The 20,295-nt window shown below is 33.9% G+C and overlaps 3 protein-coding genes and 1 long non-coding RNA gene across 7 annotated transcripts in view; 2 read left to right on the top strand and 2 right to left on the bottom strand.

The window, feature by feature from the left end:
- The window catches only part of LOC126927052 (integral membrane protein DGCR2/IDD-like), a 392,464-nt gene that overhangs the window by 96,416 nt on the left and 275,753 nt on the right, over positions 1-20,295 (bottom strand). The gene's annotated exons all lie outside the window — the stretch shown is intronic.
- The window catches only part of LOC126927093 (uncharacterized), a 161,808-nt gene that overhangs the window by 16,913 nt on the left and 124,600 nt on the right, over positions 1-20,295 (top strand). The window lies entirely within an intron of this gene.
- LOC126927057 (uncharacterized) overlaps positions 1-20,295 on the bottom strand; it is a 242,472-nt gene that overhangs the window by 203,491 nt on the left and 18,686 nt on the right. Inside the window, exon 1 of one of the 2 annotated variants that reach the window (XM_050743428.1) lies at positions 3,676-3,862. The exons of the other annotated variant lie outside the window; for it this stretch is intronic. The gene's annotated coding sequence lies outside the window, so the exon portion shown is untranslated. Of the gene's footprint in view, positions 1-3,675; positions 3,863-20,295 lie in introns of those variants that run through there. 2 annotated transcript variants of the gene reach the window in all.
- On the top strand, positions 7,655-9,055 carry LOC126927042 (G-patch domain and KOW motifs-containing protein-like). Its single transcript, XM_050743368.1, has 4 exons — positions 7,655-8,056; positions 8,167-8,524; positions 8,604-8,707; positions 8,817-9,055. Exons 1-3 carry the CDS (start codon positions 7,917-7,919, stop codon positions 8,697-8,699), a joined length of 594 nt encoding a protein of 197 aa, XP_050599325.1. The 5' UTR covers positions 7,655-7,916; the 3' UTR covers positions 8,700-8,707; positions 8,817-9,055.

Here is a 20,295-nt window from a genome sequence, read left to right as displayed (position 1 = left end):
TCTACTATCATGGTTATGCTGGTAATATTCGAAACAAATCTGAAAATCTATGTAGATGTTGTAAGATATTCAGTACGAGTACTTTGCATTACTGTTATGTACATAATCACGACGAGATAAGGAAGGTACTGTTCTCTATTGCTCATCGCTACCCGTTGCTAGTAGCAACGTACTATGCATATATATCTCGTAAAGATTTTAAATGTAGCCAACGAGACCATTTTTAATATTTGACTATCGTGACCCATTACAGTTTCATCACTTTCGATTAATTGAACACGACCCGCACCTTAAGACTAAAATACACAATATAAGTATGGCACAGAAAATCTTTTAAAATTTACGGACGACTATTTATGGTATTTAAAGGCAGCAAAGATAATAATTAGCTGCGGATTTTCCTCGAATCGTAGCATACAATATGGAATCTGATTATTAAAAATTACAATGGAAATACAGTGGATTTCCATAAGATATTCGTGCTTGTGGCATTTTGGAAATAAATTCTTAACCCAAATGGACGACCTCGATACTCGAGAAATTTTGTGAAGCTGACGTCAATGGCGATATGTACTGTTGTTGTGCTATCATTTCATAGTAAGCTGTATTGATTGCACTTCTATTCACGGAATTGATTTATTCCACACAAAAGTTGACAACAATAATCGAAAAAAGAAAAATATATTACCGCCTTTCACATCAGCATACACAAGCACATAGGATTTCACACGAATATACACACTTGTAAATTCGACGAAACGATCAAAGTTAATTATTTTTCGATTTTTCGGGCATCAAGTACTACATCAAACGTTACACATCAAACGTTAAAATACGGCGAGCATACAAAATGTACAAACCACTCTAAATTAATTAACTTTGAACGTTATTGATTAATTAAAAAAACCACTGTTGCGTTGAGTTTTACATTTTAAAAAGTTGTTATCCGTTTTTGCTTTGTTTAAAACTAAAAACAGGACTACGTTCATTGTAAGTCGTAAATATCCCTTTTATTTATTTAAACAAACAGATATTTAAACAAACAATTTATAAATATATAATTTATTTACGTATATTTGTAATATCTGTTTTATAAATTTGTACAACCATTTATCCATTTATCTATTTTATTTGCATATAATTTTTATAGACTTTTTTTTCTTTTCTTTTTTTTTTTTTTTAAGAACGAAAAATTGTGATTCTATTTTAAGACATGTCAGGCTGAAGCGATACGCGATATATATTTCTATTCGGATTTCACCATCGTCGTAATCGATGCTATTGGAAACGTTTCACGATAGACGTCTTACAAGCGCTTGCAATGTCCGTCATGTGTAAGGCTCTACCACTGAATCGCGGCTGCCATTTAGTGATTAAGGTCGATCACTTAGAGACGTTAATCCGCCATAATGGTGAGCAATACATCGAAGCCATTATTGAAAGCATAGTTACGCTTTAATTTCATCGATCTTATTCACAAATAGAAGTGTACAAATTATAGGATTTCCAAATATTTAGTTTAGTTAAAAGGAGATATGAAAATGACAGGTATATTCAAAGGATAAAACAGAACCGTACGATTGTAAAGTTTCAAATCATTATAACTATTTAAATTTGAAAAATCCTACTATATTTATACAATATATTTTTATTAAGAATGGAAGAAATTTCGAAAAATACGACAACACTTTTTACTGTCGTCTTGAAGCACACCATATGTTAAGCTTCTTCGTCGTTACAAATTTTATCGCGGATGTAACGAACGTTTCGAACATGTAGCACGCACGCGTCAACGCCTACATTTGGATTTTAAATATATGTTTTATGCATTAAGTGTATTAACTTTCTTGCGCAATTTCTTTCAATTTGTTACGATATGGAGGGTTTAATTACGTTTAAGATATCTATCTGAATCCTTTAAATTCGAAGTTCTTTAAAAAATTACGTTACGTAAAATAATCGTTTTTCCACTTTATTGTATCATAAAATAGTTACTTAAATTCATATTACTTAAAGAATCTTCCTACAGAAAGAATAAAAAAGAATAAAATCCTATATGTTAAATTTTACGTGATTGATGGAATACATAGCGATGACGAGAACTAACTACAGACAACAAGAAACTATTAGCGAAGGCAACTGGTGACTATGAATGTCGTCTCTATAATATGTGGCGACTAAGGAGAACAACTACCAACTACGGATAACAAGTAACAACCAACTGTCTCGTTTCTAAGAGGCAACTAACTTGCAATTATCCTCCTTTGATGGTTTCTGTAGCGTGATATAGGTCTTGAACGTAGTTAAAGAATATGGTCGCTGCTGAATGGCGATTTGACAGCAAAGCGATCCCGCCAGTTCAAAGCTTGACATTACAAGCTACCGAAAACCATTAATCTTGTTATCGAATATCTAGCTTTCAGAAGAACCCTTGTGATATGATATGACGTCATGACATTTTTATGACGAAGACGAACAAACACCGACCTCTAACGAAACAAATTTTTATTAAGTGCCGTATGTGGGTTGCAGGCCGGCCAACCAAGGAAATTTATCGAATGTATAAAGTAAAATATATACGAATATATTCGATATATCATAAAATGCCCGCGTTACATCATCTAACAGCATAAAGAAAGCTAAATTTAAGGAATTAAAAAATTGAAATACCAATTATAAGAGAGTTAATTAAATTCAAACCTATCCTATGGTCCTAACCTAACCTATGGTCTCATAAAGACCTATATTTCCTGGAAATTGATATCGTTCGAATTCTAAATTCTCCTTAGAAAGTATCATAGAGAAAATATGAAACTTGAAAAGTACATCACGCTGATGCCTCGATAAACCGTCGTGTCGATAAATCCATGTGTTCGAGCGATGAATTTTCCCCAAACAACAAAAAACTGAAGGAAAATCTTCTTTGAAGGACGTGACAAGGTAGGGGAAGCGGTAACAATGATCACGCGATAAACTGATGGTGTACGTATAGAACGAGTGTTGCGAGAGAATTATCGAGAAACAAAAAAAGAAAAAATAATCGTCGGCCGGCGCGACTATACGCTGTCGACGGCCAAACAGCGACTGAGACTAACTGAAACGAACTCTGTCGCAGTATGAGCACGGGCTGCGTTCGCGGATCGATCGAACACGTTCTGCGCCTCTCCGCGGCACCGGCGTCAAAGCCACGCCCGATGGCTGCAACGCACTGGTGCACTTGCAACATTAACCACTGGTCCTTCCTTTTTCGTGTGATATTATACCAGCATCTGCGATGCCATTTCAAAGACCGCAATCAAAGCATTAAATGCCAGATTAGAGCGACGCGATAATATTACCCGAATATTCGTCCGTAAATGTTACCGTATAGATGTTTAATTAAGCATTATTATGCTTCGAATAATTTACTATCACATGTTCCACAAGAAAACATATGTTTCACTTTTCCCCGTAGTATGATTGTAATTTATAACAAATATTTATAATTTATAATTTGAAATATTTATAATTCACTGAAAGTATCTTCCTGTCACGATCATAGACGTAAAATTTCAAATTAAAAGTACCAAATTAAAAACATATGGTATCCCGAAACCAAACGTACGACATGGCGAATCACGATGATACGATAAAAATTGATCTATGTCTTGATTTATTCAAACAGAACGAACTTACTCGAACTTTTCCAGAATAAACGATTTATTCGATAATATCCGTCACCAGCTTCTCTTCCTTCAACGGTAACAACTGACACCGAAAGCTCGAGAGACCCGAACGGTGAGACGTACCCAGAAGCAATGCAGTTACCTGGGCAAAGAGTCCCAAAGACCAAGGACGTAGGAAATTTCGAGAAACGGAAATGGAAACTGGAGTGGCGCGTCAATCAGCACTGACGGAAACTAATAAAAATGGAAAAAACCAAACTAATTCGTTTCACAAATTATTAAAACGATATTATTGAAAATTTCACTCGATTTTCTCACTGCACACGTCAATATTTGTCGAAATATCAATATTAAAAAGTTAATAAAAAAAATATCCTCTTTCTTCATACCTGTCTTTCTCCCGGGCGGCGAAGGAATACTAGAATGTTCGAGAACAACGGATACTTTTTGATTTTATCTCGATATCAATTTCAATCTTTTTAAACGAAATATAATCTGAACGATGAAACGTTTGATCAAATAATGTTCTTCGTTCGATGCTAAAGGAAATTGAGAAGAAACATCGAAAATTCGTTAATAATTAAAGAATAATTAATAAAAGAAATTCGTTAATAAAACGAATTTCTTTGTTTCTGTTAGATAATAAACTTGATATACGTATTGGTTTTTAAAATCAATATAGCTAACCAATGGGCACACTTTTAACAAGGGTGATGGAACATACCAAAAATCTTTCAAGATGGTCTTGGCAACGGAAGAGTCGAAAATATGACAATTATGAATGAAAAATTCTAATATTTTACAGCTGGCAACGATAAACAACTCCAGATATTCTCCTAATTAATTTACAACAAATTCGCGTATATGATCGATAGCTGACGTCACTGTGTCCCACTGTATCATTAAGATTTATCTTTGCACGTATCAAGATAGTAGATAACAAAATTATGTTTATATATTTATATTATGTGTATATATTTAGATATCTTCTTAGTTGCAATTTTTTCGAATAATATCGGCGACCAATCGAAATAGAAATTAGTGCGGAAAGAGGGGAAGGAACCAAAATTTGAAAATCGACATCGGTAACTCAGTAGTTATAGAGTAACTCAATCGATAACGTAGATTAACTAGTTATAAATGAAAATATATTTAAATTCAAACTTTAAAAATTAGAAATTAAAAAGCAGAAGGCAAAAAATTATCGCCGAGGATTTATATAATAATAAATAGACAGTACATTCTTTTTGTCTGTCTTACCTAGAAATAAAACAGTTAATTGATGATTATCGTATAGTGTGTACTCATAGCATAAAATTTGTTCAATGAATTAAAAATTATATTTTTTAGATATGTAGACATTAGCGATGTATTAATCCGGGAAGCTCGTCTACCTCGGAAATATCGAATCTGCGACAACGTCGATTTTGAAATTATTCTTACAGAATATGAAAATTATTACAAGATGAAATTCCAAAAATATCCTATATTGTGCAAGAAAATAACTGAAAAGGAAATAAAGACGAGGGAAATGACAAATGCGAACAAAGTGTAAGAATTTAAATTATTTAACACTATTCAACGTTCTCAACGTATTCAACGTATCGATTACGATATCATTCAATCTTTGAAGAAGTAGTAAAACGTGTCAAATCTGTTAGCAAACAAACGAGAAGTGAGTCTGTATCTGGGTCTGTGAAAGGGAGGAATGCACAACAGAAGATGAGGGGTGATGCTACGGATGATATTAATCTCGCAATGACAGTGACATCAATTTTCGCCAATGAAAGCGATGAATCTTCATCAGAAGAGGAGAGCTATTTAACATCTTAATGGAACAATCCACGCAATCAAAGATATCAAAATAGGCTCAGAAGCTTTATATAGACAATCTGGAATTATGGAAGATTATTGAAGACATTTCATGCGTAAGTTATTTTCGATTAATATACGTATTGCAAATACTGATTTCAGTAAAGCTTTAAATAACGAATTACATAACATTTACGGAAATTAATACGGAGATTATGCGCCATTTCATCTTTGTATTGTCGCAGGAAATCATACTAACAAAATTAAATGTATATTGGGACAACATCGTAGGCCTAGAGGAATGTAAATCTGCTATTAAGGAGGCCATTGTGTATCTCCTCAAGTACCTTATCTTTTTTAAAGGCCCATTTTCTCCCTGGAAAGGTATTCTGCTATACAAGCAATTACGAAATAAGGAAGACGATGTTGGCGAAGGCAGTCGCAACAGAATACCAATGCACCTTTTTTAACATAACGGCCAGCTCATTGGTGAGCAAATGGAGAGGTGATTCCGAGAAGTATATCCGTGTAAGTTGATTTCCTTTGTCTATGAAGAAGAGATTCTGGAATATATCTATCATATATAATAATAATCATATATAACTAGAATAGTTGTTTGGAAAACGAAATGATATTACGTTCGTGATGAAACAATGAATTTAAGGAATTTTGAATATAATATTTAATAAATAATAAATACATTTGTTAAACTGAACAGGTTTTATTTGAACTTGCCTATAATTTTTCGCCTACAATTATTTTTATCGATGAGATTGACTGGATAGGCACAAATAAAGGAGTAAACTGTACATTGTCTGAACCTGCAAAGAGATTCAGATCAGAACTTCTTTCTAGATTGGATGGATTAGTATCTAACGAAAATTCTAATGTAGTTCTTTTGGCTGTAACTAATTGCCCTTGCTATGTATATCACGCTATTTCAATGTTTTCTAAGTAGAAAATATCTTAATATCATAATTATTCATTATCTTAATCTTAATTATTGTGTTGTGCGGAATATTCCTTTGTTATTATTAATATAACAGAACAATAATATTTATTGTAAATATATTATTAGGGACATTGATGCAGCTTTACGCAGATGCCATGAAAAGAAAATATACGAATCATTACCAAATGAAGTTACTCGACTTGGTATGTTCAAATTATACCTTAGCAACCAGTTATTAGAGAATATGGATATTGTAAACCACATAATAAAATCTACTGAAAAATATTCTTGCGTGGATATAAAATTGCTTTGTAAGCAAGCATGGCTGCTAGAAATAAGTCCAATATGGGAAAAACTTGAAAAAAAAAAAAAATAGAAACATCTGTTACGACTTTGAAATATGAATTAAAGAATTATGAAATAATAGCAAAATTGTTAAAAAACAATGTCACCTACAGTTACGGATGTGGATAGATATGAAGCGTGGAATAAATATGTATGCCATAAGAACATATTTTAAAAAATATAAATGCTTATCATATAAAAATATAAAAATATAAAAATATAAAAATATAAAAATATAAATGGTTATAAATTATTAATATAATTATCGTTCGAAAAATTGTTCGTGTGCATGCATTTATGTGTGCGCACGGGCTATAAACAAGTTTGAAATATTCGTTCTACATATATACGTGGTATACATATTCCCTTATAATATATAATATGTGTAATCTGAGTGGTAATATATCCACGTATTACATATGTGTTAGTGTATTTTATCGATAATCTGTCTTTTATTTCCTCTTATCTTATTGACGCATGTATGGGCGCGTATATGCGCCGGGAAAAAGCTATGGTTATATATGGGATTGTTAACAAATAAAAATTAATCTAGGTGTTATTAAAGAAATTTGTTTCACCTTCTAAACTTTTTGATGATTGGTTTACTTTGAATATTTTGCATATTTTTGCATATCATGAGCATTTTGTACATTTCTATACATTCAAATTTTTTATGAATATAAAATGATCCGCACTACTATCTACTTCATAGTATACTCTATACGTTTAAAATGCTCCATTAGAAGCTTAAATCTATCAAAATACAGCTCCTAGGGAAATGTGAATTTTCACATGAACACATAATATCGATTTTCTCATTGAAACGTATAGGCAGGTATATACTAGCATAAGCCACCTTCGGCATTTGGCCGTATGGTGCAGCACTAGCTTTGTAACATAGAAAACCATAGGCGTCAGTTCTTCTTGTTTCCTCTTTGATATATGTTTACTTTAATGTCACTTATTCAGGCGCTTGATACATTGTCGGAATGAAATTTTAGTAATGTGCAAGTAATTTTGAGTAGATTAATAAAGTATAATAAGATATTAGATTCATGTACATAGATTCAAGTGACATCAATCTTTATGTCTAGTATATACATGTGTATTGATCTATAAGTCAGTGTTAAAATAACAAATAAATGGCAGAAGAAGGAAAGAAGATTTCCTTCGGTTTTGCGAAATCTATTAAGAAACCTGTGTTAAAAAATGCTATTCCACAAGAAAAAAAGAAAGTTGATTGCATTGAATGCCTTGATGAGAAAGGTATTAAAGTAATAGGGTGAGTTCAAAAAGTAAAATTTATAATCAAGAAACATATAACCACAACCTAACCTATAAAAATCACCAATAGCGGAATATATATATTTGAAAACAATTTTTTTATTTCAGTGAGGAAGAAAAAAAAGATGAACCTCTAATTATTCCATTACTAGGTTCAAAAACCTGGCATGATAGAATTCTTAATAAAATAGATGCAGACATTTTCCTTCCGAAGGCAGATAAGGAAAAGGTAGGAGACGCTAGTGTTAACGAGGCAAAATCAAAGCTATCTAATGGAAAAACATCGCCAATAATATCAATAAAGAAAGAGCCAGTTGAAGATAGTGAAAATAAAGTTGTTACTTTAGAAGAGCAAGCGACAAAAGAAATCATTGAGGAACTTAAGTCAAAGAATAAATATGAAACTAAAACAAATGATTTAACTTTACCTTTAGTAGAAGATGAATCATTAAGAGGCAAAGAACAGGTACGTTATCAACATATTGATGTGCAATGCACAGATGTATTACATTTGCATATTATAAATATCGTTTTGTATTTTTCAGTCTACGTTAGAAGATTATGAAAAAATTCCTATTGATGCCTTTGGTGTAGCAATGTTAAGGGGAATGGGATGGCAACCAGGAAAGGGAATTGGTTGAAATGAAAAGTATGAATTTTACTCTGGATTAAATTAATTATATGTATTTATCACTTATTGGAAAGTAAACAGAGAACATCATTTTTTATTTCACAATCGTTTATTCTAACTATTACAGATTAGTAGCAGCTGTCATACCAGAATTACGACCAAAAGGTATGGGTCTTGGAGCAGACAAAGTAGCATTGCAGAAGAAAAATACAGATTCCAAAAAAGAAGAGGAAGAAGTTAAAATCGAGAAAGGAACATTTGTGAAAATTATAGCTGGAAAACAAAGTAATAATTATGGTCAAATAGAAGGATTCGATGATGATGCAGGAAGGCTCATAATAAAACTAGCTCTTGGTGGAAATATAATATCTGTAAATGAATTTATGGTACAGCCAGTGACTAAATCAGAATATTCTAAGAACTCAAAAGTTCAAAGTTAATATGAAGTGTTAGTTTTTCATTAAGGGACATTTAAGAAAATAAATTTGAATTGACATATACATATAAAGACATAATCGGACATGTAGAAAAACTAATTCAAGAGTACCTGTAAGTGTGTTGTTGCATGCAATTTTTTAAAGGTCCCTTCTAATTTTATATAAAATATGATAAATGTAGATCGGTCCGTCGTGTCCAGTAGTTGGGTGACTAGTGGGTTGTGGTGGTTGTTGACTCTTGTGTTATATCTGCTTCTGGACTTGTGTATTTCATCTTTGACTGTAGGTATCTTGAGGTCACGGTGGATTGTTTCGTTGGTAACATACCAGGGTGCATTTGATAGGGATCTTAGCGTTTTCGATTGGAAGCGTTGGAGTATTTCAATGTTGGAATTACTTGCTGTTCCCCATAGTTGGATTTCGTAGGTCCAGACAGGTTTTATTGCGGCCTTGTAGAGGATTATTTTGTTCTGTATGTTTAGTTTGGAGCGTCGGCCCGTGAACCAATAGAATTTTCTTAATTTTTCCTTTAGTTGCTTTGTTTTTTCTGAGATATGTTTTTTCCAAGTTAGCCTCCTGTCCAGGGTCATGACCAGGTATCTTACGGAGTCCTTGCTTGGGATTATTGTGTTGTTAATGGTGACCTGGGGGCAGGTTTGTTTTCGGAGCGTGAAGGTTACATGAGAGGATTTTTTTTCGTTTATTTTGAAACCCCATTTTTGGAACCACTTTTCCATGGTGTCGATACTTCGCTGGAGAGTGGATGAGGCAATTGCCGGGTCTGCGTGGGTAGCTAATAGTGCTGTGTCGTCGGCAAATGTTGCTATTGTTACCTCGTTTGATATAGGTAAGTCGGCAGTGTTGATGGAGAACAGTAGGGGTCCGAGGACACTACCTTGGGGTATGCCGGATTCTATTGGGAATGTTGCGGAAGTGGCGCCTAGACATTTAACTATGAATTGTCTGTTGGTTAGGTAGGATTTTAAGATGGAGTAGTATGGATGGGGTTGGATCTTTTTGAGCTTGTAGAGTAGCCCTTTATGCCATACTTTGTCGAATGCCTGTTGGATGTCTAGGAATACCGCTGAGCAGTATTTTTTCTTTTCAAGGGTTTGGCTGATCATGTGGGTTATGCGGTGGATTTGCTCTACTGTTGAATGTTGTTTTCGGAAGCCGAATTGGTGGTCTGGGAGTGTTTTCAATTCTTCTAGGAGTGGAAGGAGACGATTCGTGAGCATCCTCTCGAATAGTTTAGACAGGGTAGGTAAAAGACTGATTGGGCGATAGGAGCTGGTTTCATATATTGGTTTACCGGGTTTAGGGATGAGGGTGATCAGTGAGATTTTCCAAGCCTTGGGAAAGTGTTGAAGGCGGAGGATAGCGTTAAAGATTGATGCGATGAGTGCAATCCCTTTTATCGGAAGTTCCTTGATTGTTTTATTTCCTATTAGGTCGTGACCTGCTGCTTTCTTGGGGTTTAGGCGACTGATTGCTTCTATGATCTCTGAAGAAGTGAAGGGTTCAATAGGAGGGGACATTTGGAAGGGAGTGTGCAGATATTCGGTAACGTCCGCTGCAGCTATGGAGGAATGGGGTTGGAATACTTCAGTCAAGTGTTTGGCAAATAGGTTGGCTTTTTCTATAGGGCTACGCGCCCATCCACTCTGCGGATGGCGGCTTGGAGGTATTATTTGTGGGAGACGCGTGTGTTTCCTGGAGGCCTTCCATAGTGAGTAGTTGGAGTCGGCTGTGGGGGACAAGCTGGCGAGATATTTGTGAAAACGGTCATTATTGTAGTTTTTTTTTATAGTTTTGGATAGTTTTCTAGTTGCGTTGTTTAGTTTGCGTTTGTCCTCCGGTGTTCTATGGGTCTGCCATATCCTTCTTAGTCTACGTTTTTCTGCTATTTTTTTTAATATGTACTGGGGGTATTCGTGATTGCTGATGGACGTTTTTGCCGGTGTGGAGAAGCGGATAGCGTTTATTATGCTCGTGTTTAGGTATTCCGTGGCTGCTTCGATTTCTTCATTGGTTTTTAGTGAAGTTGAGGCTGAAGTTGTGTGTGTAAAGACTTCTCTAAAGAGCTGCCAGTTGGTGTGTTGGTTATGTATGGAGCCATTACGTGTATTCTCGATGATAGTTGAACTGACTGTTACTATCACGGGGGAATGATCAGAGGAGAGATCAGCCGAGGAATTGATTTGGACGTGTCTTGACGAGATATTTTTTTTTAGTGAGGAAATCAAGGAGATCGGGTATTTTCTTTGTGTCGGTGGGCCAGTGTGTGGGTTCGTATGTGGTAAGGTAGTTGAGGTTGTTGGTTATTATGCTGTTGAGGAGGTTTTTGCCTCCTACTGTAACCAGTCTGCTGCCCCATTGGGTGTGTTTGGCGTTGTTGTCTCCTCCAGCTATGAATCTATTGCCCAGGGTGTCCAGGAAGTCGTCAAGGTCTTCTTTGGCGATGGAGTGTCTGGGAGGGCAGTATACAGCTGAAGTGGTGATTGTACCATGACAGTCTTCTATTGCTACGTTTGTTGCTTGGAGGTAGTCTTTCTGGAATGGTGGAAGTTCGTAGTGCTTAATGTTTGATTTGATTATGATTCCGGTGCCGCCGTGGGCCTTTCCGCTGGGGTGTTGGGTATGGTAGAACTTGTATCCGTTTATGTTCAGGTAGTTTTTGTCGGTGAAGTGGGTTTCAGTTATGAGCATTATGTCGATTTGCTGGTGTTTTAGGAAGAGTTCTAGTTCAAGTTTGCGTTGCGCTAGACCGTTGGCATTCCACAGAGCTGTGCGTCTTGGTTTTATTTTGCGTCGGGGCGTATTAATTTATCCGATGTGGATACACCGTTTTTTTGTTGTTTTTAGATACAAGTGACGAGAAATTATGAAATGATATTTTAAATTTAAACTGATTTCATTCATTGATTTATTGTAGCGACAATGGTAACTTGTTTAAATAAAGATTTTATAAATAAAATATTTAAGGTCTAAAATAATAAATAAACACATGTGAAAACATTAAAGCTGTTATCCTTATTCATGGTCTTGTTGGAACGTGTTTAACGAGCGTAACGTAGGCGTGAAAACGAAAACGTTGAGACTCTTGTGGCGTAAAAAGACTGAATTCCTCATAAAAATACAAGGAGGAAACGTGCACATAGTTTATTCTCGACCTTGGATACATAAAACCAAAAAAAAAAAAAGAAAAAGAAAAAGGAACAAAAATTTTTATTGGTTATTTACCGAAACTCATTGTATCATTTTTATTACTCTATATAAAACGTAGAATCATATACTGACGAATGTTATTTCGAATTTCTAACTTCAGAACGATAATTACATATTTGAAATTACCAATAAGTGGTAGTAGCATTAAAAATATGGAATATTCAACGAGATGAAATATAGGTAAAGTATTTAAAAGAAAAAAGATTGAAACGTTCGATGTAAAACGATGAAATTAAATGATTGGATTTGAAAACTTGATTCGGTTTAATAATTCGATGAAAAAAGTATTCATCCTATGAAAAAAGAATTCATGTTCCTGTCGATATATCAACGACGTGCGCCGTTACTTCCCACTGCTCTGCCATTCAAATGCAATACTCGAATATACATGGCGAAAGAAATGGAAATTGAGCAATTTAAGGGAACGAATTACTCTCGCGTCCACGTAACTTCAAAATGTTTCACGTGTCCGTGTTTGCGAAACGAAATTCGTCGTTGTCCAACTAACACGCTTGCAGATGCTACGTTCACTTTGTTGCATATAGGGCTTAAATATATGAACAAATAGAACGGCGCAACTGTCACTAGCGTAATTTTTAAAGTGAATTAATGCATAATCTCGTCATCTACGTTTGACCATGATTATGGCAGTGATCATTGTTATATACGAATCTTCGTGCAATATATGTGAAAATTCGTGGTTGTCCAATTAACACGCTTGCAGATGCTACGTTCACTTTGTTGCATATAGGGCTTAAATATATGAACAAATAGAACGGCGCAACTGTCACTAGCGTAATTTTTAAAGTGAATTAATGCATAATCTCGTCATCTACGTTTGACCATGATTATGGCAGTGATCATTGTTATATACGAATCTTCGTGCAATATATGTGAAAATTCGTGGTTGTCCAATTAACACGCTTGCTGATGCTACGTTCACTTTGTTGCATATAGGGCTTAAATATATGAACAAATAGTACTGCGCAAGTGTCACTAGCGTAATCTTAACGTGTTAAAGTGAATCAATACATAACTTCGTCATCTACGTTTGTCCATGACTACGGCAGTGGTCATTGATATATGTGAAGCTTCGAGGAGTAGATGTGAAAATTCGTCGTTGTCCGGTTAACACGCTTGCAGATGCTCCGTTCACTTTGTTCCATATAGGGCTCAAATATGTGAACAAATTGAATGGAGCAACTGTCATTAGCGTAATTTTAACGCGTTAAAATAAATTAATGTATAATTTCGTCATTTACGTTTGATCTACGTTTTTTCATCTACGTCATCTACGGCACCTACGCGAATCTTATTGATTACGTCTTTGGCAGTGTTCGTTGCTATAAATGAAACTTAATAGTTGTTGAAACCGCTCGAAAGTCGTGTTCCTAAATCATTCCCTCGTCTCGTATCGTGTTCATCAAATGGAAAAGGAGATTGTGTTTTAATGAAATCGCTTGTTACTATCAATCTTGCTGTGTCACTCGCATAGGAGAAGAAAGCGAGGAAGGAGAAAAAAATTAAGGTAAGGTCATCAATGAGCAAAATGTTTAATGTACATTAAAATTGAGTCCGCTGCAACCCTCGTGACTTTTAAAATTCCATACGTATATTGTTATACGTAACATTGCCATATTAAATATATTCGATCAAATATTCAATCTCGTTCCCTGAAAGCTGTTCCTGGATATCTGGTTGGATACTTTACGCACGGAAATAGAGAGTGTTAACAGTAACAAACCCTCTATGTAGTGTTTTTGCTTTGCTCTTTTGATCAGGTAGATGACATTTTGCTTCGAAAAACGGATATATATACCACGGATATGCACATACAGAGTATGTGTATCGATATACACATTGATATACACCTTTGTACAAAGTGTCAAAAAAGTATTTATCGCGGTATTTTTTTCAAGCCATTCTACACCTTCGATTTGATGAAAATTGGTTAAATAAGTGTAACGCAAAATTGATCTTGACCACAATTTTCAGTGTCAAATTGTTTTTCTATTGCATCATATAGTGCTCATTAGAAAGGAAAGTTCCGTTGTTTTAGAAAAAATGTTTGAAATTTCATTAATACTTAGACTGATTTTATTCATATTTTAAGGTCAAATATGGAATACAATAACATCAATACTAATATCTACTTTTTTGTGCGAATTACTTTATATTTCAATCTTCCTTGATACGCCGTGACAAGCAAAAGTGTAAACACAGCCCGTTGATTTTATGTAAAAAGCGAATGTCGAAGGTATAATGAGAAAAGAGCATTATTTGACCATTCCACAAAATAATTTACCTAAATAGTAGTTAATTCTATTGGATATAATAAACGTGAAGTAGTACTAGTGGACGAAATACCTATGTTGAAACCTTGATTCGACGAGTATAATTAATGTGCAAAACTGTAAACATGGTTTGAGATATCCATTTTTGTAAAATGTTTTGTACATTATTAATGTTAATGAAAATTAACTATTACATTTCGTTAATAATAACTTGTAGTTACTGTTACCTAATCTTTACCGATCACTTGAGAAATTAGTCTTTTACATTTATGTGTTTACTTTTTTCGCTCGTCACTGTACATGTTTAAGTCAGATATGAAATATCTGGCGTATTCCAGCGGCTTAGATTAAATCTAAGATGTTGATATCCTTAATATTGAGAATGTTGTTGGAAACTATTATGCTGCGGTCTACCATTCGTTTTTGCCTATATATACCACGGAACAAAGGATAATTTTCACCGAATTCATCCAGAGCATATTTTCTAAGTTTTACTGTATATGATTACGCCCATTATATTATATTATGTTATTACGATGTTATCTAATTAATTGTTGTCTATTTATTTTGATACTTATATTAACCATTATTTATAACATAATATACTAAATACAATTAGTATACACAATTAGTATAGGGATTAGTATAAGAAATTTTAAACAGCCTTTTTCAAAAGAACGAATCATTTACGATCCAGGGGTTTTCTGAAACTTTCGTTTCTCGTGATGAGTACTTTATGATGCAATAAAAAATTTTGTCTGAAAATTATACTCAAGATCAATTTCATGATCCATTTTCTCTAACAGATCTCCATCTTTCACAGCTATAACAAATAATTTTTTGACACTCTATACATTTAACATCGATTATAATTCTGATAATTGAAACACCGAACATTAATGTGTTTATTCACTACGCCAACACAGATAACAATTAACATTGATATATAATATATATTTGACGATATATATCTGAAAGAATAGAAATTTCATTTAATCGACTATATGACCATACTCGGTTAAGTACCAACAACGACTATCTATCAACCTTATCTTACTTCCTCAAAGATATAGAAAGACTTTAAAAATTTCAGCCATGTGATTTGGTCCTTTAAAATTTAGAAGTAATATAACGATAAAATACCATCAAAACCTTTAAATTTAACGCACGAAAACATGTCTTCTTTGCTAATGGCGTACTATAAATATAAATATTTGAATAAATATTGCGAATTTCATATTGCTAAAAGATTTATACTATTCGTTCGTAAATAATCGTCGGATCTATATTTAAGTTGAAACTGTTGCATTAGATCTCTTTTCTTACTTAAAATTATTTGGATTGGTAACTTGGATGTAACATGTAATTTGTTCTTCCTTTATAAATAGTGTACAGAAGATACCAATTCAGAGAAATGGAAGGAAAGTCTAAAAGCAAAGAAAATCTACAGGAAGATAAAACGTTCGAGCCTTGCCAGGCTATATAAGATGCTAAATAATTTCATTTTGACAATGGTCCTACATCCTACTATGCATAAATTTAATATTAATATCAGCAGGTTTCATGCCAAGTATTACATCTAACGTATAAGCACAAGCCCTGGTTTTAAATGCCTTATAGTAACACCGAAAAGATTATTCAGTTGGATGTCTGACTCAACATCAATATTTTACTTAGAAGATAATACGTCGAGAGCATGTTGGTGGATGGAATGGGAGATGAATGAAGGCCTACTTCTGTAAAATACGTAAAATGGTAGTCGGAATGAATTTTGGCGCTTGGGGACAGAAAAAGAGCTGACTAATACTGTCATACACCTGAATTTATAAAATTTTGAAAATCGATGTAACCTTTGAACTTTATCGTATTCTGTTTCATAGCACAAATTATTCTTCCCGAAATGTACGTTTAGTGTTATAATATATTTGACCAACGGTTCTCAAATACTAGTTTTGCAAAAGCAATGGTGGAATTGGAGCAATTCTTTCTTCTTTCATTCTTTGAATGACCTGGATTTTCGAGTAGTCTAGTGACGCTTGATCCGTACAATTAATCGATTTCTTTTTATTACACAAGTGCAAGAGATTCCGCGTTGGACGCCGATGTTGCGAGTTCGAATGCCTGGATGAGGTTGGCACTGAGTATTGGTCCGAATCTAATGTGGTTATCGTCGATGATTCACCTAAACTTGAAAAACATAGTGTATTGTGGACGCTGAGCTTAGTGATGGCAATTGTAATATTTTAATTTTTTTTATTCTATATTTTCGACTTCTTTTGTCGAGTAGAATCACCAATTTTCCGCCTGTACTATCAATTACCAACCAGCCTGTATGACAAAATTCTATTTTAAACTCCAAACTCGCCACGAGTGGCTATTTTGTTTACGAAATTAAACGAATTTAATAAATGAAATGGCAAGGAAGGAACTACAAGTGACCGTCAAACTATTTTTCTGCTTGAAAAGTAATTCGCAAAGTAATATAAAATAATACTACTGATTTGTGTCTCTTTCAGAATTTTTTCTTAATCTCTTGTTTTTTTCCTTTCAAATTTTTTATTTATTATTTATTCGGTGTCACGAAAACCGATTAAATATTAAATATCTTAAATATAGATTGAAATGAAAGCTTGTCAGTTCTCGTTCAGTTGTCACTTCAAAGTTGTTAGTTCAAAGGTTCTGGTACATCATAAAGCAAGGGATCAAATCTTTAACTTATTACAAATTAAATCTTTTATTGTAATTACGAAAATTATGAAAGTACCAAGGGAAACAAGTAGGGAACATGAACTGCTCAACGAACCAAAGAACGGCTCAGTGACAAAATTAATACAGTAAGGATCGCAAATATTACAACATTACACTCTTACATCACATAATAGTTCTCTATACAAAAGATATATAGCGAATCGACTTTTCACAACGATAAGAATCAACAGAACCAATTAAGACCAGGCGAAACTCTCATAAGATAAGATATAGATAGATAAGAAATAAATTTAATAGTAAACACGTAGGTGAAACACTTGCTGAAATTTGCATCACTCGACACGAGCGAACCGTTCGGAAGGAAAACGCGTTCAGCCCCCAAGGCGGTGGAATTGGGATCACTTAATTAACTCCGTTTGAATCTATCTTGAATTAATTCTCGTTTAACGACCTGTGCGTATTCAACATCATATCATTTCCGACCATATCGTTCCCAGAAGATGAAACAGCACGGTAAAACAGATGTGAATACCTATCACGAGCGAAACAGAAATGCGAAGGTCCTTTGGAACGATAATAATAAAATTGCATGCATAGGAACCATGGATGGAACATAAGGCAAAGGTGTAGATGGTATTATAAGCTTTGAAACGAGCGTATAGGACGAGAGAAATTGATCAAAAAATTGAGTTGAGCCCTTTGAAGTTAGGAACAACATACTTTGATGTTTTGTTTAAAGGAGAGATATTGAGCTGTGCAAAAATTGTATAGGTTCTCTGAAGGTAAATAAGATTTTGTTGCTGAGTAAATAAACGAGATTTCAAGTTTCTCTTGAATATTGGAAATTTAAAGGTTTTGATGGTATTTTATCGTTATATTACTTCTAAATTTTAAAGGACCAAATCACATGGCTGAAATTTTTAAAGTCTTTCTATATCTTTGAGGAAGTAAGATAAGGTTGATAGATAGTCGTTGTTGGTACTTAACCGAGTATGGTCATATAGTCGATTAAATGAAATTTCTATTCTTTCAGATATATATCGTCAAATATATATTATATATCAATGTTAATTGTTATCTGTGTTGGCGTAGTGAATAAACACATTGATGTTCGGTGTTTCAATTATCAGAATTATAATCGATGTTAAATGTATAGAGTGTCAAAAAATTATTTGTTATAGCTGTGGAAGATGGAGATCTGATAGAGAAAACGGATCATGAAATTGATCTTGAGTATAATTTTCAGACAAAATTTTTTATTGCATCATAAAGTACTCATCACGAGAAACGAAAGTTTCAGAAAACATACTTTTTGCTTCAAATAATTAAGATAAAATTTAGATACGGGGCTTTCAGCTTATGAAAGTCGAAGAGAAGATATATATTCCATTTGGTCATATTCTATTTACATTCGTAACTACTCGTTCCATTTACGTTATTAATAAAACATTTTTATCGACAAGCTACCTAACAGAAAGACCTTTTTGTCACTCTAAATTACCTCAAAAGAAAATCCCTTGTCAAACATACCATGTTTCTCGTACGAAAATCCAAAAAAGATTTTCCAAAAAGATATATTCAGTGAACCATGATTCGTGACTGGTGAGCTTGAAAAGAGATGAAGCGTTGAAGCGTCAAAGTTGATATTCCACCAAGCTCTCGACCCTTCTATCTCAATAATCCTGATCAAAATTCGAATGAACTACCCAACGAAACGATCACCGTTTTCTATAGAATCTCTTTAAGCATTCTTCATTAAGGAATCGTCAGATTTTACCCCATTACGTTCTTCCATCACAATCTTCGTAATGATGAATAAAAAAATAAAAGCTTTTAAAACCCGACAGCGCTGTCATTTTCTAAAAACGTCGTCTTTATACTCCTGATGGCCACGAGCACATCCGACTACCAAATATAAAATGCATTGTGAGTGTGTCATCAGCATAATTTTCGTGAAAAGAGCAATTATTCTTGATAACTATAATTTGTAACATAGATTAAAATCGCTGATTTGATCCCTCTGATATTGTTGTCTTATGAGAGTTTCGCCTGGTCTTAATTGGTTCTGTTGATTCTTATCGTTGTGAAAAGTCGATTCGCTATATATCTTTTGTACAGAGAACTATTATGTGATGTAAGAGTGTAATGTTGTAATATTTGTGATCCTTACTTTATTAATTTTGTCACTGAGCCGTTCTTTGGTTCGTTGAGCAGTTCATGTTCCCTACTTGTTTCCCTTGGTACTTTCATAAGTTTCGCAATTACAATAAAAGATTTAATTTGTAATAAGTTAAAGATTTGATCCCTTGCTTTATGATGTACGAGAACCTTTGAACTAACAACTTTGAAGTGACAACTGAACGAGAACTGACAAGCTTTCATTTCAATCTATATTTAAGATATTTAATATTTAATCGGTTTTCGTGACACCGAATAAATAATAAATAATAAATTTGAAGGGAAAAAACAAGAGATTAAGAAAAAATTCTGAAAAATTCTGACACAAATCAGTAGTATTATTTTATATTACTTTGCGAATTACTTTTCAAGCATAAAAATAGTTTGATGGTCACTTGTAGTTCCTTCCTTGCCATTTCATTTATTAAATTCGTTTAATTTCGTAAACAAAATAGCCACTCGTGGCGAGTTTGGTGTTTAAAATAGAATTTTGTCATACAGGCTGGTTGGTAATTGATAGTACAAGCGGAAAATTGATGATTCTACTCGAAAAAAGAAGTCGAAAATATAGAATAAAAGAAATTAAAATATTACAATTGCCATCACTAAGCTCAGCGTCCACAATACACTATGTTTTTCAAGTTTAGGTGAACCATCGACGATAACCACATCAGATCCGGACCAATACTCAGTGCCAACCTCATCCAGGCATTCGAACTCGCAACATCGGCGTCCAACGCGGAATCTCTTGCACTTGTGT

Source organism: Bombus affinis, unplaced genomic scaffold, assembly GCF_024516045.1.
Source record: "Bombus affinis isolate iyBomAffi1 unplaced genomic scaffold, iyBomAffi1.2 ctg00000070.1, whole genome shotgun sequence".
NCBI classification, from domain to species: Eukaryota; Metazoa; Arthropoda; class Insecta; order Hymenoptera; family Apidae; genus Bombus; species Bombus affinis.
Note: the sequence above shows the minus strand (reverse complement) of the source record. Positions and strands in the feature narration are given on the sequence as shown.